The 20,212-nt window shown below is 37.0% G+C and overlaps 1 protein-coding gene across 5 annotated transcripts in view; it reads left to right on the top strand.

Annotated features, from left to right (window-relative positions):
- SMYD3 (SET and MYND domain containing 3) overlaps nt 1-20,212 on the top strand; it is a 394,207-nt gene that overhangs the window by 303,865 nt on the left and 70,130 nt on the right. For 4 of the 5 annotated variants that reach the window (XM_063390956.1, XM_063390959.1, XM_063390958.1 and 1 more), the window contains 2 exons: nt 14,680-14,747; nt 17,195-17,297. In XM_063390956.1, the coding sequence (XP_063247026.1) occupies nt 14,680-14,747; nt 17,195-17,297 (171 nt within the window). Of the gene's footprint in view, nt 1-14,210; nt 14,380-14,679; nt 14,748-17,194; nt 17,298-20,212 lie in introns of those variants that run through there. The other variant, XM_063390957.1, reaches the window with a different exon arrangement.

The following is a 20,212-nucleotide window of genomic DNA, read 5'->3' as shown; positions in this document are numbered from 1 at the left end:
TTTATTTATAAGTTCAGTCATGATTTTTGTTTTGACTAAAACATCCCTGCTTCTATCTTCCCACATACTGGTAGTGATGCAGCTCTCCTAGAGCCTGACCAGCTTTCTTGACCTTTGCTGTTGTTATCCACTCTTAGGGAAGTATTGTGGAACAGATCATCTTTTAGTTATCAAGACCAAGTGTTCTTCACTTGATTCCCCACTTTAACATGTTTCCACTGGTAAAAGACTTCCGCATTCGTTTCATTAAGTATTTTCAAGTACTACTCAGTGGCATATTTATTAATAAGCAGCATGTAAAAAGTCACCCTGCGTAGCTGTAACTGTCTTTTTCCCACCTCATGCACAGATCCTGGCATTGGTGCTGGCTTTTCTGCCTTGGGAATCCTTCCAAGGGCCAGATTCTGCATGAAAATCATATGTGTATTCAATTAAAAATAAATTTAAGCTTAACATTTTCTTTCTTACAGTGATCCCACTGAAGGGACTTAAGACACAGTAAGCCATATAATACAACTAGTTATAACTGTAACAGCAATATTCAAGTGAATGGGTGAGGCTTTTGTGGGACTTGGGTTGCAGGGTGACTCACTGAGGCAGGTAAGAAATGGCAGCAGTAACCTGTGAGCCACCCTTTTGATGTTATTGAGAAAGCACAGCCAAAAATAAAACTTCTCTGTAAGTGCTTGCTTGAGCAGGGCCTCTTTCTTAAACAAGAGCAAAGCATGGAGGTTCATGTCTCCATCATCAAATGACTGAATAGTTTGTACAAAGTTAGGTGGCATTCTGAACCTTTTACTTGTAAATCAGCAGAAGAGAATAATTGTGTGGTCAAGGTGTGAGTTTGTTCAGTCATTCCTATGGTAAGACAGTTGGCAGTGCAATATCCATGTGGTAGATGCTGACCAGGTGCAAAGTGGATGGACTCCAATATTTCTACAGCCTCCTTTCCAAGGCAGGGTATATGGTTTACACAGCCCCAGTTGTCCCACTGGTATTAACTCCTTAGTTAATAAGAGACAGATTTTGTGATTTAGTGAGTGTGGCTTGGAGCCAGGGACCTTCACACCTACAGGCAGGTGAAGCCTCAGCTTCAAAGGGTTGAGTTCAGCCCTGCATTTGGCCACTGGTTGCTGCACTCACACCTCCAGATCACACCAGCAGGCACCTACAGGTAAGTACCGTGTCTGAGCTGGATTGCTGCCTAGAATACTGAAGGAATTAAGTTGTGAAATAATTTTAAAAACAAAACTCTACCTATATTCTTTTGCAGTCTGCATATTGTAACACGTTTGAGGTGCTGGTGGCAGAAATTAAGCACCATTAGCCTTGACTGGTATTTTGCCAGACTCTCTCCTTCACACTCTATCCAAAAACTGTTAATAAGTGTCAATTACAAAGGAAGTTAGCTGTTTAATCTTGGTTCCAAATACATCATCTCATGTAGTTTTGAGCTCTATTTTATTTCTCTTCATTAATTCAGTCATTTTATAGTGTTTGTAGCTTTTTCCTCTCTTGTTTGTTATCTTCTTTGTTAAAAACCATGGACATGTGACTCAAGGTTTGAAGGAACAGATTTAGAAGTCTAAATTATCCTAAGGGATAATTTTCACTTATTTTAATATCTTACACAATCTGAACAACAGACTTATATGATCCATCAAGTAGTAATAGCTCGAAATATATTTGAATGTGGTGCTATCACAGTGAGCATCAAATGTCAAAAAGGTAATAATGGTGAAACTTAAGTACTTCATTCATCTTAGAGCTTTGCCCATGAAAAGGGGCACCTGTTTCTGCTTCACCGAGGAGGTGATGGTACTGACTGCCCATTGAAAAAAGTTGGATTCAGTCTGGAAAGTCTGGCTACAAAGGCTAGATCCTGACTCAAACTTTCAAAATGTTTTGCATCTTTATTGGGATTAAAAACAAAAAAGCCCCCACAAAAACCGCAAAAGACAAAACCAAACCAAAACCAGGGACGTATTTGGTATTTGAAAGCTTGATATTTTAGTTTCTTTGTTATAAGACCTAGAAGTTACAATTTTACAATTTCATGCAGCTGATTTGTATTTTAGATGAATTTCCAAATGTAGCAAAACATATAAGATACTTAAAATGTACATTTTAACTGTAACTTAAACTGGAATTGATGGAACTAATTACTCTTTTCTGTCATAACATGTAAACAAGAGAATTATTTCCACATTGGTGGAAAAAGGAACAACTGTACTTCATTTGTTCTCATATGGCTCTCATAACAAAAACTAACAATGAAAACTTACCTAATGTGGTTTTGTAATTTTTGTTTTAAAATCTTATTGTATTGTGAAAGATTCCTTGGAGTGAAATGTCATGGGTTTGGGAATTACTTAGTTTTACCTCATTCTGTTCATGAAAGTATAAAAATTTAAAGGTAAAATTTTCATATGCAGCCAAATCAGATGAGAGACAAGTCATAAAGGAAACAAAAATGTATTCTTAAATAATCATAACCAAACACTCAATTTTAAAGATCTTAATTTGTGACAGAAGAATGTATTTTGACATGTAGGTTTTTTGGCATGATGTTTGTGTAAAAAACAATATGAACAGGAGAGGGGAGTCAGTATCATAAACTGTAGGAGAAGTGCAACAGTGGATTTGAGAAACCTTGTTCCGTATAGTTCATATTTCTGGTCCAATTTTGCCCTTTCTTTAGTTCTGTGATGATTACAAGAGAGCTTTGTGCTGCAAATTTGGAGTTTTCATTTGGAGGTGAGGCAAGGAATTTGCTAGGATCCATGAGTGTTCTTGTGACCAAAAGTGATTATGTTTTTTGCTATCACCCTGCATTTTTTCAGGTGTAATAGAAATGCCAGCTGCTCCTCGTTGCTTGCTAAAAATCACTGTTTTCTTGTTTTGGGTACACATAAAGATTGGGTGTGCGCAAAAGGGAGAAAAAAGCTCCAAGTAAGGAGTATGAAAACTGTTGATAAGGATTTGCTAAGAAAAAAGTAGCATGAAACACAAGGAGAGAGTTGTGATTCAAAGGGGTATTTTGTAAATATTTTGTTAGTTTTGTAAATCACAGCCGTCTCAGCCATCTTTCTCCCTTGGAATGTACAACACAAGAACATGATAATTTTCTCAGTGAATGGAGTGTATGTTTGGACTTTGAAACACAGAGGTTGTGTTCTTGAAGTCTCTGATATCCTGAATCTAGGTTATGAAAACTATTAGCTTAAGAATTGTAAAGAAAATTGAATGAAAGCATCAGCTTTCCAGGGTACACACTGGTTAATTACTTGCCTGGTCTTGTACATTTAAGTGAGATGATAGAACTTTTCCCGTAAAGAAACTTTGATGCTTGTTCATAGGCAAAAGTGTCACCTTCCCATGGAAAATGCATTGTTATGGCAGTAAATGGCACTTTGTAAACGGTAATATATCATTTGGGTCCTGGGAAAACACAAGCATTTTTAATAAATGCAAAGTTTCTGTGCCTTTCAAGGTATCTCAAGCTAGGGGGAAAAAATTGAAAACAAATAGTATGTTTTTTAAAAATGTTTGCTCAACTTCCAAGTTTCCCTATTCAGGCTATCTAATAATATCACATCTACTGTTTGGATTGAAAAAAAAATGGATTTTTATTTTATTAATGTTAAGATGGAACTTTTGTAGTGTAGAGCTTATGTTAGGAATTAAGCCAATCAAAGTTTGCAGACTTTCAATCTCAGGGTTTTTTGTTTTTGGTTTTTTGGGGTTTTTTTGTCTGAAACGTACAGAATTTTAACCACGTGGAATTAGATCTCAGTGCTCAGAGAAATTTTATTTCAAAATCAATTTATGAACTTTCTTCCTACCTGATTGCTGTTTTGTGTAACTCATCTGGTGCTGCTGAAGTCACTGCCAGTTTACATTAAATTAAGTACAAAGTTTTTGCTCTTATTCGTGTTGCAAACTTCAAAAAAAAAAACCCCATGTGAAGTTTAGACAAAGATAAGTGAACAGGGAGTAGATTATTTTGTTTCAAGCTTATTTGTATAAAAGTATATCCTTTATCAATTAATAGTTGCTAAAAGCGTGTTTCTGAGAAGTTGACAGATTCTGTTCCTGACTGTTAGATTTAGTTCATCTTGCAGAGGTGGGGAAAGCTGTGTTCATCACAGAAATGCTCTTAGGAGGTTTCTTTGCTGCTGGGTTTGTGGAAGGGCAAAGGTGAAGGAGCGGGGAGAACATTCTTTTGCTAACACAAGTATTTCCTGTAGACAGCAATTACATACAGGTCTGTGAACTTTAGTTAGCTACCCACAAGCGTTTGAACTGTGAGCTCAATGTAGTGTTTGTATAACCTTCCTTTATTTCCAAAATAGCTGGTAGAGACTTTTTAAAATTAAATACTTTTTTTTTTCCCCCACTACAAGTGAAAGATCAAATAATGCAATTATTTGACCATTTTCTCACCAATTTACAGTCTGTATACCCTGAGAGAGTTCATTAAGTAGGAAGAATACATAGGAGTTCAACTTTTTCATGACTTTTTCTGCAAGCTATGATTCTAGCTGTGCTACTTTATATCTAGCTGTTTTACAGTGCTTTTCTCAACTTATTGCTAGATGTTCCTTGACTCAGAGTTCTCTGTTTGAGCTTAATTTGGAGTAAATTGTCACATTTTCTCTGTGGCTCTTATTCAAATGGAGATGTTGCTTAATGCTGCCTCTAAGTATTGCATAGTTTTTTTACTAAATAGTAATAGTGTAGAGTAACAAGGCAAAAAATCTGTATAATGGCTATGTCTAATCTGGTACAATACAGAAAAATACTGTTTCAAAGGCAATTTTTCTATTTATCTAGGTATTCTATTATCTAGGTATTCTATTCAGTTGTAGGTAGAGCAATGTGCTGGGAATTCTCTGTTTTGTTGAAGTCATGCCCTTCTCTAAGGAATCCTGATGGATGGAGTGTTGTTTCTGGACACTGGTTTATGGAGTACAGGCATTGTGGGTTCTGAAAGCCTTGTTCCCATGTAACCATCCAGTATATGTACATGGTTCCTTCTCTTGGCATAAATAGCAGTTCTCTACTTACACCCTCAAAAGTAAAAAGGAATCCAACCAAAATGTGAAAGGGGTTTCCTATAACTTGGTACCAGCTATTCAGCCATTTCTGATTGGGGCAGGCTGTAGCATCCAGGGCCTTTCAAGCAAAATCCCTTGACCTGGCCTGAGAAATGCAGCTCTACAATGTTCTGATTAGGGTCTGGGTGCCACGTGCACCCTGTGGTCCAAAGGACACCAGGACCACAGAGCAGGATTGGGGGTTTTTAGATTCACCTCATGTCAAATATAGCATAAAATGCTAGTAAATTGTCTTTGGTATTGCTAGTTGTCATTGACTGACTATGGTTTGTCATCAAATGGGATCGTCCAAGAATGTTGGAGTAGAACTGGGGGAATGAGAAAATGAGCAGCATCAGCACAAAAGCTGTACCTCACTGTAACTGGAGTTGTATGTGCTGTGTTGAGACATGACCAGTGTTATGAAATTCCAAAAACTGAATGATATCAACTGTTTCCTGATCATGGCATTGTTTGAAAAAATGGCCCTATAATACAGAGATATCAAAGAAATGCTGTCTGGAGTCCTCGGGGAGTTGATTAAAGATATTAAGAATGCACACATTCTGTAGAAATCCAAGAATTGATTGAATATTGAGTACTTGAGTTGTACAAGCCTTAAATTTACTGCTTTAGCTTTAATTTGTTCTATGCATCACATCACAACTTTAAATTAAATACTGTTTTACTTTGCACTTACATTGAGTTCATCTTATGTATTCTAGCTTATCACATCCTGCTGTTTTCTGAAATGGTCATATTCACCCTTCTATGCCAATGCACATGCCTAGAGCACAGTTTTCCCTTTCAGTCAGGAAGAGGTCTTCAATTGTGGTCTGGATTAAACAATCTCTTCAGTGCTTTCAATAGGCCACTACTGTTTTCCCCCAAAAGACCTCTAATTAAAGCAATCAGCTAAGTATTTCAGTGTTTCAGAACTGACTAGAGACTGAGCTTTTTGTTTCACAGTTTTGGTTTGTTTTTTTGTTTTTTTTTCCTGTTAAACTTCTAATTGCCTCCTGGACTTGATACATTGGACGGATACCAGGTGGTTCCCTGCTCCTTTTCGCTGTCCCTGGGCAGGTCTAGCCTGCCTCAGACACATCACCTGCTGTGGCACAGTGGCATGAGTCATTGTATCTGACAGCATTGTTCACACACTGCTTGTGGAGGAAGGTCTAAGAGTGAGGAAAAATGCATTCTGCAGGCATATGCTAGCCAACTGTTCAAAAACTTTAAAAGGAGAATCATTTATTTAGGATATTCTATATTGGCATTTACAAACAGCTCATGTATTTGTCAAATGATGCTTTTACATGTGATTTAAATTACTTGCTCTCAGAAGATGTTTGACTGCCAGCTATCTGGAAGAATATAATGCACGATTCCTATTGTCTTACTGATTTCCTAATGTCTTTAATGGGAAGAAAGGGGGGGTTATATCACTAAAGGTGATGAATTTACAAAAGGGCATGTATGATGCACTGATTTTTAGAACTAGCAATGTCACACCGTTTGAATTATAGGAATAGGTTGGAAAATAAATCTAAGTAACTTAAAACCTCTTTATTTTTTTCCTTTATTGATATGATAAAAAGAACAATACTTATTCCTTTTGATAAAACTGTATGTCAAAAGAAAAACAATAGTAATTTATCTATAGAGAAAAAGCACAAGAAAAATGGAAGGAACTGGCAGCAGTATAAGTTTTCTTCTGGGCCTCAGTGTACAAACATTGTAAGAGTCTGAAATTTTGTTTGGTTAATACAAAGCAAAGCAGGTTTGGGCTAGCCTGGCTTGTCAGTGATCGTGGACACAGACAGGTTGTCAGTGTCATACACTTCCATATGAGGTTTCTATGTATTTCTCCTCACCATACTAAAAGAAAAAAAAGTCTTAGGTTCAGTTCTAAAACTCCCTAGTCATCTGCTTTAGGTTGTAAGTCAAGTAGCAAAGTGAGACTAGTGCTGGTTCAAAAACCGCATGCTGCAGATTTAAAAAAAATTGAAAAACAAGTGGGTTTTGTAATAAAAAAAAATGGTTTCCATGTTTCTAAATTAATCAAGTCAAAAGGGCTTTGTTGCCAGTTTCAGAAAAAAATTCAGAATCAAGACATTTATTTTTATTTTTATAAGTTTTTAAGATTTAAAAGTACTCATTTCAGGCCATTACATTTTAGAAGAGATGTTTCCCTGTTTTTTCTACCCTTTTTGAAATCTCCTTCAAGCATTCTCAGCTTTTGTGCTTTCAGAATCTTTCTGGTGGAAGTAATTTTAAAGCAATGGCACGAAAAAGGTTTCCTCCAGATTTTTATAGTCCCCCTCATTCCCTATCCCCTCCCTCGGCAGAAAAAATATTGCTGCGCAATAGTGAAAGGGTGAGGAAGAGAAGAGGAAAAAGGGGCAAAAATTCCACTTAGCTCAATAGACCAAATCCAAAGACTTATGGCTGATGAACTTCAAGAGGTAAATATATTTGGAGGTCTAGCTCAGCAAGTACCTCCAAAAGGAATAACAAGTATATTGCCTCTGTGATAAAAAGTCATCAAACACTGAAATATTTAGGTTAGAATTTCTCTGACCTGTCTTGAACTGCCTAACAGTTTGGTTTGAGGAAAGCATCTGGGTAATGGAAGGAGGTGGCATATAGTACTTTATTCCATATATTATTAGCTGAAGGAATGTAAGAGTTATTCATTCATGTTTTGCTTTTGCCATGGCATTTTCGTACAAGCATCCATGGCTGAATCTCACCCTAATAATTCATATTAAGTCTTTTTTTTTCCCTAATATATCACTAAAAAGTATTTAAACATGTATCTGTAACAAAATAGGTGAGAAAAACACAAAGTCAGTTAATGACTCCTGGATGTCTATGAGGTTTGATCCCATTCATAAACAAGCAGTGTGTTTTCAATAAGTGGGCATGCAGTGGCTGTTGAAATCAAGTTAATAATTCTGCCCCATTTCACAGGAATTGAGTTACTAGTAGGAAAATGAGGATGAGGAGAAGGATGTCATGCTCCTACTCCACTCCAATTAACAATCCCAAATGCTGCAAGCATACTGTAATATGATCCATTAGTGACTTTGCAGCTCCCACTCTCCAGTTCTGCTCCAGAAATAGAAGCATTTGAGTTCTGTTCCAAAAAGCAGGAATAATAATATTTACAGAGCTGGGTAAAAGGTAGAATTTCACTGAGGGGACCTTGGTGACTTGCTGAGTGTTGTCAGAGGAAAACTTGTGAAAAAGCTAAGACAGGTTGCACAAAACTTTTAATGGGAGTCCTACAAAAATTCAGGATATTTTGTTTTATACTAACAATGCAATAATTTTGGATGTTTCAAGCTTTACCTTTTCAAGTCCAGGTTCGTAACTACATGTTGCACATGCAATAAAAAAAACCAAGGGTGCTCATAACAAACATAACATTTATCCTAATAATGATGGCTTTGAAATTCTTAGTAATCAAATATATTTAGCTACATAGCAAAATATTTTTATTTGAAAAACTGGAGAAGTATGTGTGGGATTAAGGAGAGAGGAGGTAATTTGCCATGACCTATTTTCATTCCATTTCAATCAAAATTGCACCACTTAGTTGAGTACTATAAAGCGATGCCTGAAGCACACTTGCACTAAATTATCTGGTAATGTCAGGCCAGATTTCTGGTCTCCTGTCTTGTAGGTGGTGACAGCCTATCTGCAAGGGATACCTGTGTTCTGCACACTCATCAGAAAACTTCATGTGCTAGGATAGCAAAAAAGGCCTGAAATATTAATAGTTGATGTGAAGAAAGATGTCCAAAGGCTTAAGATGAAGAACTAAGAAAGCAATTGGAAATGAGTATCTTTGTTGTAACTAGCTCTGAAGTAATGGTAATCTTGAATTCAGCCAAAATATTGATGCTTTGGCACAAGCAATTAACAGGAAGTCTTTGAAGTAAAATTAAATACTTGTGAATTCAGTCAAGGTGTGAAACAAATTCTTCAAATTTCATGGGTTTGCAGCATACTTTGACTTCTGAGCAAATATCATAAACAGTTAACTACTTGTGCCCTTTACCTAGTCTGAAAATCTAAACAAGGAAACTTTCCCGATGTTCTTCTAATATGTTTTGATTTCTGTCTGGAAGCATTTGGACAATACTCTTGGGCCCGTGGTGTGATTCTTGGGGATTGTCCTGTGCAGGGCCAGGAGCTGGAGTCAGTGATCCTTGTGGGTCACTTCCAGCTCAGCTTATCCTGTGATTCTCTTGAAACAGCTTCTTTATCCCTCTTCACGTACTTCCTTCTTTCTGATACCTCTTTCATTTCATTTTGTTTCTGTGGCTCCCAGGGAAGCCAGTAAGTGTGTCCTGAGTAGAATGCAAGGTAGAATTGGATTCTAAGTTCCTGATATGGTAAAAACATGTGAGCATGTATGCATAAGGCACAAAGGTCTAGTTTTCAAATGCGCCTCGTTACAGGGCTCCTTTCAGCGCAGTGTTCAGGTAGCAGATGCCTTCCCACCCTGGACACAGCTGAGATTTCAGAGTTCTGTCTGAGTAGAACGCCTGGATGTCCTGGGCTGTGGGCACAACCAGCTGAGTGAATTACACTCAAAACAGGGGCATGACAGGCCTGTCCCTGCTGTGGCATACTGTGCATTACAGTTTAGCACTGTTGCTCTAGTGCTCCGTGTGCCAAATGAAGTCATTAGCAGATTTGAGATCTGTCAACCATCTGTGCCTGTTGTCTGTTCATCCTCGAGAGGGAAAGAGCTATCAGTGCAGAACTGTAGTGGGATGTGGTGGTTCTAGAAGGTCTCTGGGGTATGCCTTGGTCATTTGAGGTAATGTGTCCCTCACAGCATTTACTGCTCACCCCTTCCTCCTGGAAAAATGTTTGAGTCTCATGAGAAGCCTATTAACATGAGAATTCATTGCAGTATCTTTTGTTAAATAGTTGGCCTTGACCAGTGATACCCTGGCAGCTTTGGTGTGAATGAGAAACTTAATAATCCATGAAAGGGCTTTTTTAATGTATTTTTTTTAATTTATGTTACATTGGGTTAATAATTTTGGGGGAAAAAGGATTTGTTATGGCTTTCTTCCTGGTGGTGGATTAGAATACACCAGCTGTAACAAACCATTTACAGAGATGGCTGGAGTTATTTTATATCAGAGCTGAAAATGATATTGACCCTATCAATGCAATATACCCTTTGGAAGTCCTTGGAAGGGTTTCTTACACATATTACAAGAGCTGCCTCACTCTGTTGCAGTAACAGGAGCACGTGGAGACAAAATGATTGATTATTAGCCCTGGTGTTTGTAATTTGATCAGTGCAGCAAGTGTTAGCCAATAATGATTTGTTTTCTTTCCCTTACACCCTTATTGATGTGTTTCATTGTCTGAGTGTCTGAAATTCCAAATCTGGAATGTCTTGCCATCAAGTCTAACTCTGCTTTATTTAACCCAAAGGCAAATCCTCAGTATAAAGCTGTAGGAATGAGGTCTGAACTGAGACTGAGCAAATTCAGCTCGTTATGTTGCAAAACTAAAGCCTCCGTACTCTGTCAAGTGCAAACACTGAAATAAATCATGACTGTCCACCAGACTGTGAGACTGGCACTGACAGAGATTGCTCAGACAGTGGTTTTAGACATCTTGAGAAACAGTGACCTCTCTACAGGGTAAATTTACAGAGTTTTTATTAGTCACTCAGAGAGGAAATCAGATTTATTATGAGTTTCAATAATTTTTGTTTGGTGATAAGGTATGCCTGAGAGTACTGGCCAGTCAGGAAGGTTGGTTTACTCATTGTGTGTTTACCAGTCAAAGAGAGATTATATCTTCTAGTTGTGTTACCTTACTGGGTACAGAGTACGTCTCTAAAATATATGCAGCCTTAAAAGAACAAATATTTTTATTTAATTCAGTCAGTTTATATAATATTGTTGGTTGTTTCAAATTTCAAAATCCTTTTAAATAAACTTGCAGGATTTGTTGCCATGGAGCCAACTCACACACTCTGAAGTGATTCTATAAACTGTTAGTTTATAGGCTAGAGCTCTGTGGCCAAAGAGGCAATGATGAGAAACCTTGGCAGCTCTAGAATGTTTCAAAGTTTTGCGTTTGGGAGGCTTGAAAAGTTTGCGACTCCCCCCTGGGAGTTTTCCCTTGGTTCTCATGCTGGGAGATGTGGTTTTTTTCAGAAATTTTAGAAATAGAAATTTTTTAGAAATTTTAGGAAAGGAATTTGTCTTTACACTTTGAAGTTCTGAAATATGTGGCAATTTTCTTTATTTGTGGGTATAACAAACTCTGAGTACTTGGTTCTGTTTCTATATGTGGATATGCTGTCTTAGTGCTTTGTAGCTGGATAGAGAGGAATTTTTAAAGGATTCATTAGGGACAAGCACAAATTAAATTGTTGAGATAAATGATTCTGCAGGAGTTAAGATGACAAGGGGCATACCTTTGTATGGAAGAGTGCTGTTATTGAAGCACTCAGTTGCTGAGAATTGTTTGTTTTTCTTATTTTTAAATCTGTGATCAAAAATAATCAGAATCTAGTTGTAGTATAAGAAATAATGTAGGTCAGTTAAGGCAGAAAAATTTTAGCAAAAAATAACCATGAAACTTGAAAGAAATGCTGTGATGCATGAGAAAATGTTTGTTTTGCCTTGTTTTTATGTGTTTGGGTTTTTTTCCCCCTAGAAACGGAGTTACTTAATTTCCAGTCCCAGTAGGCTTTGATCTGTAAACAATTGCCTCAGGAACAAGCAGCATAATCATGCTCTCCTGCAGAAATGTTGGATACTCCAGATTTGCCTGTTATTTGAACTACATCAGTGAATTTTGGGAAGCTAGGAAAACTGATTTTTCTTTAGGTGTTCTCTAAAAAAAAAGGCCGTCTTCATTTTGTTCCTTGGGAGTTGTGGTCTGAAACACCAACTCTTGTTTTGAAATCTCATAGCTCCCCTTGATAGAACAGATCTTTAACTCAGACTTAAAACATCTTAAAAGTTTATATAAATAGAAATGTAGAGGTGATCTGGTAGATTTTTATAAACTTTGTAACAAATCTGAAAGAGAACAAAATACCAACCACATAGTCACAATGAGTATTTCTTATTTTATATCATTGTAGGCTGCTAACTCCCTATGAAGGATTGTCACTGCATCAGAATTTCTCACACTGTAAATGTTGAGATCTTTCTCCACCCTAATCTCAGTTCCTGTCCCCCTCCACTTGCTGAGCACAGAAAGCAGCCATGACTTAGGTACCTGTGGTACACATTATATGTGTATTATTGTTGGTTTTTTCAATTCCTGAGTTTAGAAGGGGGTAAATATTGTCTTCTCAGAGGTTAAACAAACCTCAGAGCACCTGACAGTTCCTATGCTTCTGGCAGGATTGTGCACTGAATCATACATCTCAGAATTCATGGGACCAGTTAGGCTTCTGCCTGTGTTTATGTATTAAATAAATTTTTAGATTTGGCCCTGTATACTTCGGATTCAAAGTATTATATTTGAAACTGTAAATAATTAGAAACTAGATGGCATCTCACTACCTCACTGGATATTGAGATGCACCTGTATACTGTGAAAAATAGCTAAGAGAGGTTAAAAAGTACCTCACGGTGAACTACTATTAAAAATAGCTCTTCATGTCTGAATCTCAGCATCTTCATTCATCTCAAATTTTTCTTTGAAGTGTCCTGGTATAGAACTGATGTAAGTTTCAAAAAAGAAGAAATAAAACTATTGTGACTTCTGTGTGTAAAAAATTTCACATAATATAATAAATAACTTCAATAGAAAATTGAAGATGAAACAGCCTCTGTAACTCTACGGTGATGAAAATTCAGTATTATTAATATAAATATGTTGTGGTAGTAATAAGAGATTTGCAAGAAAAAGGAGTTCATTTGTTTCTAGAAGATGCTTGACCTCTGCTACTTTATGATCTGTTAGAGAGAGCTAAGACTCACAAATCTGGCTTTCTTTCTGTTTTACCTGGAAGGCATTATTTTTTCAATAAATAACAAAATCAAGTCAATATTTTTAGAACCAGGATAATTTCCACTTGAAATGGACTAATCTTTGCTCAGAAGTTGTCTGACACTTTATACCCAATGTCACCAGGAAAGAAATAATTAAGATGTATGATTTTGGTAATTGATAGGGAACATTTGAATGGGTTACATAAATAATAGACTAATCAAAGCATTGTTTAACGGTTTACAAAAGCACATGCCCTACTGCATGTACATTCATTTAAATTAATGCTGCTGTCAGAATTTATGAGAAATTTTGAAAGAGGATTTCATTTTCACCTTATGGTTAATGCTTTCATAAATAATAATTTGTCAATTTATAGGAGAAGTTATACTATTAATTTAAATTGTTCCGCATACCTCTTTAAAGCATAGGTGTGCATTTAGTGTTCTGGACAATTGCTCTGTGGATAAAACTGCAGTTTTCAAACCTCATTTCCATGTCTGCCAAATCCTACTCTTAACTCATTTTCTGTTCTAATGAGAATTAATGATATTAATAATCCAATGCTATGCAGAAGAGACCTGGGACTTTTCTTGTATATGCAGTATCATGTGGTATTTTTCTAAAGAAGATATTAATATATCATTGGTAACTGACCACCATTTCTAAAAAATAAATTAAGAAAATCCCCCAAAACAGCTCTTCCCAAAAATCAAATACTGAAAAAATACATTCACACTTGAGTTCTGTTTTTTGTTTAAGCACATGCAAGTTGTGCTTGTTAATAATTTACTAAGTGTTCATATATCTTGAATACCAAAAAAAGCTCAGTCTGATAGTTTGGGATAGGACTAAATCTGCTTACAGCAATCTTCTATTCTTCCCCATCCTTTTGTAAAACCACTTTAATTTTGTATGATTGTGTGAAGGAAGAATACATTTCCAATCTGAATATTTGAAATTAAAGAAAAGGTTGTATTTCTCTTGGATGGAATTTTGAACATGCTTTGCAGTCAAATCTTCTACATGCAAACCAAAATACCCATAATGTGAAAGGATACATAATTGCACAGTCTTTGCACTTATTTGTGCCCATATCAGATTGCCACAACTGAGGCTGCTATTTACTACAAAACAATCCCCAAATATATTATTTGTGTTCCTCTGTTGCTCATTAAAAGGTGCTGTGACAGCCTGGCATCAGCAGAGTCCCCACATGGAAGCAGCCACTCTTTCCATCAGTAGTCACTATCATCTGTTGGGTTGTTTTTGGGCTCAGCTCTGTGTAGGGTGGCTTTATTTTTTTTTTTTTTCTTCTCTGGACAGGAAAGTAGGGCCCCTGCATGTGTTTAACCCCACGTTTTTTCAGGATACTAATATTTCTGCTTTTAATTGACAGCAGTTTTACAGGAGAGTGTGTCCCAGATGTGATTGCTCTAAAATGAAAGAGCACCAGTGTTGGGCTTGAATGTTTCCCATCTAATTACCATTTGCCCCTTCGTTTTATTTTGGAAGGTTTTTTTCACTTGAGTATGGGGTTTCCAAACGATTCTGGTAATCCTGGGCTTTTCCTTTGTTTTTACAGGTGACCTGTAACTGTTTCACCATCAGTAATGGAGAGATGCAGGATGTTGCTGTTGGCCTGTATCCCAGGTACTGTGGACACTGTTTCATTCACAGGCAAAATCTAGGCCAGTTTTTTCTCCTTTTTTTCCAAGGTGGCTGTAAGGACCATCAAAGCAGCAGGTAACGTGTCTAAATGAGAGACTGGGAAATGGAAATAAATTAAAGGAGAGTAAAAAAAATATGATCTCGTTGAAAACATTCTTAATAGTCTTGATTACAGCATTTTAAATGTTTGAATAGTTTACATCTTTATATTTTATTTCTGTGGAGGCGATAGTCTTTTCTTAGTATGAATGAATGTCGACATCAAGAATCTGCATCTGGACTATTTAAAGGAAACCTGTTCAGTGATGCTTTACAATACAGATATTTTGCAGTTGAGAGCCTTTAGAATTAGTAATTGAAAGAAAAAGATTGATATATTTATAAGTAAGTTACCATAACAAAGAAACCAGTAAGGTGAAAAGATAAGTTCCTTATGAGATAGATGTTAATATTTGAATTTCTTATTATTATGTCTTATTTGTATTAGGTAAGAAGTATGTACCAATGAAGGTTTTATCTTCATAGAATCAATAACCTGTAATCATAAATATAGAAAATTAGTATGTAGTTTAAAAGTATGTTTTACCATCTAATTTTTTTGTTAATGCATGGTTGAATTATGTTTGTCAGTACCTCAGTGGGCCTGTCACTGTTGTTTCTTTTCCTTCTAATGTCATATGTAAGATTTGACTAAGGACACTTAATATCTTGAGGTCTGCCTTGTAGTAAAGATGAGGAAAAGGTAGTTAGGAGGGCATGGGAATTAGTGTCATGAAAAGTGCAAAACAGTAATTTGATTTGAAATTACTGTTTCAATTTGTTGATGAAAACAATGCTTGAAGAAAATGAAATATTGTTTTGGAGCACTATTTTTCGGGAAATGTTTGGTTTTGGTTGAAAAAAGCTCTTAACTGTGAAGAAAGTATTGGTCTATGTTCAATGATAATGCACTGCCAAGGGATGCAAAAGACTCTTTTCCAGGTCACTTCAGAGCAGTTTTAGTTTTCTTATAGCAAAAAAGCTGGGAAAATTGAGAACTTAAAATTTGTGGTTTACAAGTTCTGGGCAAATGTCCTTCCAGATGTATTCACATGCTTCCAGAGGAAACTGTCATCAAACCTACTAGTGTCTCCATGAGATGAAATTTAATTAGAAGTTCTTTATTAATCCTTATTAAGAGGTTGTATGTTGTTGTATGACTTGATAACTTCAGCATCACAGTATATTTTAAAACAAGTAAAATCCTGTGATCCTGCTGTGCATCACATTGCGAGCAGCTTTGAGAGTGTGCCCAGTGATCTCACAAAAAGTGTAATGGATACTCTCCCAGTGAGTTCTTGAGAAGATTAACCACAGATATTTTATTGGGCCAGAAGGGATACCAAAATAGTCAGGCCCCTGTTGATACCTCCTTTAGAGTCAAAAAACGAAATAAACATGGTTTGGCGCAGGGCTCTGACCCTCGGCAACATCCTCTATTTTACCCACAACAGTTGGGATTTTGAGTTGCTGAATCAGACAAGGACAAGGAGAGAACAGAAATGAGGCCAGGAGCTGGAGAAGCCAAAAAATTCTTCTTCCAGACTGATAATGCCAGAATTATTCTTTCAATGGGTCATTCCCATAGGGAAAGAACCATCAACCCCACTTCTGCTGCGGCAGAAATGTTTGCCTGGCAAAGTCAGTTGTTTCTCAGCTAAGGAAACTCGTGATTCAAAAGTATATAGCAGATGTTGTTAGCAGCCTCCTTCAGAGAGAGGGAAGGCTGTGTTGGTGCAGTGTTTGTGTCTCTTGGGGGTACCAGCAGCTCCCTAATGAGCTGTCACATGCCACAAAAACAGAGGCTGGGCCAAAATATGTATAAAACAGAGGCAATGGCCATGTTTCTTCTTTCAACTCCCTACACCGACTTCTTTGGCTTTGGGATATAGCATACTCCATTTTCTCCTGATCTGAAATACAGGTTGGTTGTTGGCCCCTTTGAGCTGTGCTAGCAATGACAATCAGGTAATCTATAAGGTCAGTGCCCTGAAGCTGAGCAGAAGCAGCCAAAATACGACTCAGTCCCTCCTGCTCTGAACTGTCGGGGTTGCCTTGTTCCCCACTCGCCCTGTCCCTTGAATCAGTGCTCTCGGAGAGGCCCTGGGAGGCCATTGCCTTCCTCCTGCCCTGAATACACAAAAGGCAGAAACACACAAAGACATCCTGGCATGGCTCCTATTACCAATGAATATAAATCTTCCAAGTTAATTTTCCTCCCCTAACCAAGAGCAGCCGATTTAACAGGGAATGTATTTGTTTCGTGACTTAATTGCTCGATACTTCAGATGTAATCACGTTAGCTACTTTCAAATGATTAAAGTGAAATGGCAGTGGAGACTCCTGTGTTAAGTTTTTTTCTTTCTTTCCCCCTCTCCCACCCCTCACAGCATGTCTTTACTGAACCACAGCTGTGACCCAAACTGCGTGATCGTTTTTGAAGGATACCAGCTTTTACTTCACTCTGTCCGAGAGATCCAGATTGGTGAAGAGGTAATTAACTTGTCCTCCCTTCCGTCACAGACACCTGCAACAATGACATCTCCCTAAATAAATTCCAGACTGCTGGGCCACCAGCTTAATATTTTGATGATATATTGATGCTGCTTTCTAGCACATAGCTATCAGGGGGGAAATGATAAATAGAATCATCTCTTCACACTGCCTGAGCCCCATAATCATTACTTCTCATAAATCACGAGCAGTCTTGATAAATTCCTGTTCCTCCTTTCCTCCTCTAGGCACTTCATTTTGTTTGTATTTGAGTGTCTTTGCCTTGATGGGAACACTTACAATATCTCTGAGTGGAATGCAGTGTTCCCTAAGTCACTGCAACAGTAACATTTGTCAGTCGGCAACCATGCAATTGTAGGGAAACAGTGAAAGCAGCTAAACAAGGGTTTTTTCCTTGTCCATTTCACTAGGAAACATTTCAAAATAGCCTTTTCAAGAGATTTCTGATTTGATCTAAGGTATTCTCCACTTTATTTTTTTTCAACAGCACTAGTATTAGTGCTGTATTAGTATTAGTATTATTGAAAGTAAGCATTTGTGGCTAGAAATCAAAATAAATGTGTTTTTCAGCAATGCAGTACTGAATTTGCTTAAAAGACCTGAAAAGAAATGTGTGCATATATGTAACTTCAGATGCACCAATGACCTACACAGTCCTAGCTGCTGGTCATTTCAAAATTATAACCTAATGTAAATATGGTACACACCTGTTCTTAAAACTCTGGGAATATGAAGACCATACATATTTTGAATTAAACATAGTATTTTTTACCTCCCTATGTTTCTTCTTTTTTAATGTATTCTTCCTCAAAGATAGTAGGGCATCAAAGTAAGTAAATGGTAGAAAGATTTTTTGGCCATCAAAATAAGTAAGTGGTAGAATATTTTTTCAGCAAAACATTGTTAAGAACCAACAGAAACAGTTTTGAATACTTACCTTTTTGCCAAGAGAAATCTTTCGGGATGCAACATACATTTGTGGAGCTGTTGTAGATATCTTTCAGTCCAACATTCTTGTTTAAGTGTTATTGTAGACACCTTCCTTCTATTTTATCCATAAGCCATAGCTTTCCTCTTGGCATCCCAGTTCACTAAGATGGGTTTCTATATAAAAATACAGTGAATTTTAATGTCTTATCAGGAAGAAAATGGGCTTAAGGCTTAAGAGACAAAGTAAAGCTACTAAGTTAGTATTCTTAGATCTGTTATAGGAAGAGGAAGGGAAATAAAATTCTTGTGAGGGTATGTACAAGTCAGCAGTTGAACATTATTGTCAGTACCTATTTACTTTTCTTTATACACAACTTCTACAACTTCTCATTCTGTATTCTGCATGATGACTTTGGTGCAACTTTCCACACTGCCTTACTGCTTGCCTGCAGCAGGGTGAGCTCAGTTTTATTAATAGCCAGGTATTGAATTTACAAACATATGTACCTGAAACTGCATCATCTGTTGTGAGCTGAAGTTTAACTTATATCACTGATGTCACAATTGAGCTAATGGGAGAGAAGATACATGTTAAGGAGGAAACTGATTGGGTTTTCTGAATAAATGGGTGCTCTGAGGTGGTAAGATGAACATTATTTCAAGTCATAAGGCAACAAGAAAATTATAATCACTAGAAATTTTCTCTTAGCCTGTTCAAACTTACACTAGATGCAGACAGAATGAGATCCTCTGTAAAATAAGTACTAAGATTTATCAGAAATAAGAAGCTAAGTAGCAAGTAAGTTTAGATTAGTAGAAGAGGGCTATGGCTTTTCCATCCTTATAGGAACATATTTTTTGCACATTTGTAGTGCTTTCTGTCAGAGCACACTACAGCACTTTATTCATGCTAAGGAGTTGTTGACCACCTATAATTGCAGGGAAAACAGAGACATGGGGAGCTGAGATGATTGGCTGTTGTGGTCATATCAGCATTCTGAACTTTGCTTCCAGCAGCTCAGAACTAATTATAACAACATTTTGCTCTTCAAGATAATTACAGAACCACAGAATGTTTAGAGTTGGAAGGGACCTCAGAGATCATGTTGTCCCCTGCTGTGGGCAGAGACATCTTTCACTAGACCAGGTTGCTCAGAGCTCCATCCAAACTGGCCTTGAACTCTACTAGGCATGAAGCCTCCACAGCTTCTCTGTAATGCTATTACAGTTTTTGTAACTTCAGGTGATGTAAATTTGACAGCATGCAAAGATTTCTTTTACTTGCAGTTCTTTGCAAAAGTGAAATTTTAGTGTTGCAAAGAAAGGTGAGATATGGGGAGGGACTATAAAAAAGCAAAAATTATTCATCTAGAGATCATGAGGGCTCCTTTACTGATAAGGCAGCCTATCAGCTAGCTTTGTCAGAAAGACAAGCAGCCTACTCTGAAGAGGTCTTCATCATTTCCTTACCCTTAAGTAACCACTTCAAACAGCATTAAGATGTGTGTTATAATTTCAATTGACTTTTTGTTAGTTGCTGAGTCTACCTGGTATTTTGCAGGCAGACATGAGATGATTTTGCCTCCTCTCCAATCAGAAATTGTATGGCTTAAAATCAATTAGTCTTGCTGGAAGGCAGAATGGATTAGCTGAGGTGCAGTTCTGCTCCAAAATGGGCACTTTGCTTCTCACCAGCTTCAGAGTTCAGTTAGAGGAAATTTGTATCTTTCTTCAGAATATCACATAACTGACTGTACCTTACAGAACAACAACTTTTAAAAAATTAATACTGAAAACAAATAATTATTTCAGATGATGAGCAAATCTGTTTTCATGATAGATTTTGACCAAGTTACATCATGTTTCTATTACTGTAATGCTGTGAGAAGTTTAGTATTTGTGTATGCTTGACACATTACCTTTTGTCCCATTAAAGATTTTAGAAACAATTTTTTCCTTGAATT

This window comes from Prinia subflava, chromosome 2 (assembly GCF_021018805.1).
Source record: "Prinia subflava isolate CZ2003 ecotype Zambia chromosome 2, Cam_Psub_1.2, whole genome shotgun sequence".
NCBI lineage: Eukaryota > Metazoa > Chordata > Aves > Passeriformes > Cisticolidae > Prinia > Prinia subflava.
The sequence above is the reverse complement of the archived record's forward strand: the minus strand, read 5'-3'. Positions and strand labels throughout refer to the sequence as shown.